The sequence below is a fragment of the Papaver somniferum genome, unplaced genomic scaffold, assembly GCF_003573695.1.
Source record: "Papaver somniferum cultivar HN1 unplaced genomic scaffold, ASM357369v1 unplaced-scaffold_29, whole genome shotgun sequence".
NCBI classification, from domain to species: Eukaryota; Viridiplantae; Streptophyta; class Magnoliopsida; order Ranunculales; family Papaveraceae; genus Papaver; species Papaver somniferum.
Genome location: NW_020639929.1, coordinates 1878836 through 1882090, shown reverse-complemented (window position 1 = coordinate 1882090; position 3255 = coordinate 1878836). Strand labels below are relative to the sequence as shown.

General features: G+C 35.7%; 1 protein-coding gene across 1 annotated transcript; it reads left to right on the top strand.

The window, feature by feature from the left end:
• The first annotated feature begins 292 nt into the window (after positions 1 to 292).
• Positions 293 to 2882, top strand: LOC113341374 (protein DA1-like). The gene is made up of 10 exons (XM_026586278.1): positions 293 to 352; positions 468 to 573; positions 692 to 837; positions 1319 to 1426; positions 1558 to 1662; positions 1746 to 1961; positions 2054 to 2116; positions 2239 to 2348; positions 2449 to 2507; positions 2599 to 2882. Exons 1-10 carry the CDS (start codon positions 293 to 295, stop codon positions 2880 to 2882), a joined length of 1257 nt encoding a protein of 418 aa, XP_026442063.1.
• The last annotated feature ends 373 nt before the right edge of the window (positions 2883 to 3255 follow it).

The window sequence follows — 3255 nt, the reverse complement described above, 5'->3', positions numbered from 1 at the left end:
CTAAAAATAAGTTAAAGATAACGACATTTTGTTTTAAATAAAGTACGTAAAAGATTCATGTAATAATAATCTATTGTATTTACAAAACTATATTTCTATAATAAGTTAAAAGATAACGCCATCTTTTTTACATAAGAATCTACTGTATTTTACAAAACAATGGAGGAGTATTTACATACTTAAACTATGGTTTATTAGTTTAACTGATGAAACTTTTACTGCACATAAGAAGAAGAAGAATAAGATAGCGTTCAGTTCTTCGAAATTAGGCCATCTAGGTACGTAATAGAAGATGTTTTCATTTAAAGGAAGTCGTAGTTCAAGAACGAATTCCAAAAAACAAATCAGTGAGGTAAGTTATTTTCACAAACTATGTATTTATTATCAGCTTTACTTTTAAATGTAACACGAAATGTAAGGTTAGTTATATTCATTGTCATTCCATTTGAACTTGACTGAATGTATAGGATATATCAGCGTACTATGATGAAGATGTTGTAGCTGAAGATCTGGCTGTTAGACTTGCCCTCAAAGAAGAAGAAGAAAAACGTCGAAAAGGAAAGGAAGCGATCGGTCAGTAATATTATGTTAAACAAACTGAATAAATTTCTGCAATCATGTTTTATATTACTACTTTATTACAAAATCTAGAGTACCGTTCTTTCTCACTTATGATTACATATGTGTGTAGATGTTTTAGACTATGAATCTTATTACCCGGATGAAGATGAACAACTTGCTAGAGCTTTACAAGAAAGTGAGTTGGAGTCTCATCCTGATGATGAATACGAAGAGATCTTCTCCCTAGCTGAAGCACCACGAGGAGTAGTATATAGAGTATCTAGAAGGTATCTTGATTAAGTTATATTTTGTTGCAATTCAATTCCTACATATCCTCACAAAAATAGTTCCTCTAAGAATTAAAGCCTAAGCTTTCGAAATCGACTTTTGGCTGATATTAACGGTTTTGCTATATGTTTCACTTTTGCCTCAGTTTAATGTCATGTGCCAATATAATATATCACTCAGCAACTAATCTCTCTGTTTAGCAATTGTGTGGCATGCCATAAAGCGTTGACGGGGAATTACCTTCGGTGCCGCCGAGGAACCTGGCATCCTGAATGTTTTCGATGCTCTCAGTGCAATAGACGAATGAAGGATAGAGTGGTATGATCACGAAACTAGTTTTATTCAGTTCTGATTCAATTTTCTTATGATAATGTGGGATTACTCATATGCATACTACTCTATAGGGTTACTCATTAATTGTGTATACGTGTTGGGAATTTTCATCTAGATTTTTTTTCTCTGGTTGTAGGTCTGGAGGCGCAACAAGCCACACCATAAACATTGTCTTCAGGCTCCGAGGCAGGAGGAGCCTAGTAGCTATCATTGTGGTCCAACATGCGATGTTTGTAGCAAGGGCGTAAGTCTCTATTCACTGGCAGTAGGAAGAAAAAAAAAAGTGAAAAATTATATTATTCTAGTTAGTGAGTTTCATAATTCATTAGTAGGTTACTCTCTAATTTTGATGTTGGAATATAATATTTTCTGTAGCTCCCGTCAGATTATGTAACTGACGGATCATGGGCCAACCATAAGTATTGTCGCTCGCACCAAAATGATGGCACTCCTAGTTGTTGCAGCTGCCAGAGGCTGGAGGTAACCAAATTAATCTTAATATTTAATATTTCTTTAGTTCACCTATAAGTATGAATTCTCTTGATACGTTATGAATATTACAGCCAAGAGATAAAAAGAATATATCACTGGGTGACGGTCGCAAACTTTGTTTGAAGTGTTTGGATTCTGCACTCATGTCTACCGCAGAATCTAAACCTCTTCTCCAAGATATAGAGAACTATTATGATGGTTTAAACATGAGAGTTAAAGTAGATTTTCCAGTGCTCTTGGTTGATAGGTCAGCACTGAATGGTGCCGTTGGTGAAGAAAATACTCATGTAAGACATATAAAACCCATAAGAAATTAGTTGTTATAAAGAGCAAATTTACTTGCAGGGTTTTCTGAATTTGTTTCCTATGCTGTGGGCAGAATGTTCATAGGTTGCGTGAGGTCAGAGGCCTGACGACCTTTCAAACACAGATGATTAGACATGTAAGTATTCTTCAGCATTACAACATAAACTAGCCTTCGGATCATTTATTAATACTTACACAGGAAAGTACTATATAAAATATCATTTAGTTTTTCTGTTCGTTCTACTTTAACATCAACAGATCCCAAGAAGGATAGGAAACATATTCGGTAGCATGCCAACAGAACCATACAAATTGGCCCCTGGAAAATCGGTTGTGACTAGCATTTGCGTTTTGTTTGGCTATCCTAGGTAACTCCTACCTAAACATGCATATATATATATATATAACGTTTGTGGATGATTGCAGATCATATTAACCAATAAAATCGAACTGTATTTGTTAATTCAGAATGTTATGTGGACAAATCCTTGCTCACGAGATGATGCATGCCTGGATGCGACAGAATGGTACTTCTCCCAAGCAGTGTTCAATCTATACCTAGACACCCTTTAGGTTATTTTGGATTCTAAAATTTGTGCATGTGTATGCTTGGGACAGGATATCCTCATACACTCCCGTTGGAATTAGAAGAAGGTATGGCAAACGTTATGGCTTACAGGTGGTTGGAGGCAGAGTCAGTTGCAGGTAATGGAGGTGGTCGGTCAAGCAAGAGAAAACGATCATCGTTTGAGAAGGAACTTGGGGAATATTTCATTAAGTCGATGATGAGTAATCCTGATCCGGTGTATGGGGACGGATTTAGAACGGCTTTAAGAGCCGTGGATAGGCATGGTCTTAAACCCACCCTCGACCATATTGGAAAATACGGAAGGCTGCCATAGTTACATAAATAGTAGTCACTCATCAGGTTTCATACAAGGGAAAAAGAAATGACTCTTTTCTTCATCTTGTTTATGCATATACATATACCATTTAAACAAGCTGTTAAACCGTCAATATGGTCGTTTAAATCAATAGAGCCTGCTTGCTTTCCTTAATCCTGGAATTTTATTCTTTTTAATATTGAATAACAGTTTATAGTCTTTTTCTCTTCAGATTTTCTTATGTGTAAATGAATTATCAATCTTTGGTATTTGTTTATGTTAATTACATATTAAGTCGTATGGCTGACTTTTTTGGGCTTTATTGAATCAGTACTACAGGGCATAGGCAGAAACAAACAGTCATATTCCGTTTTCAGATGGCGACAAACCA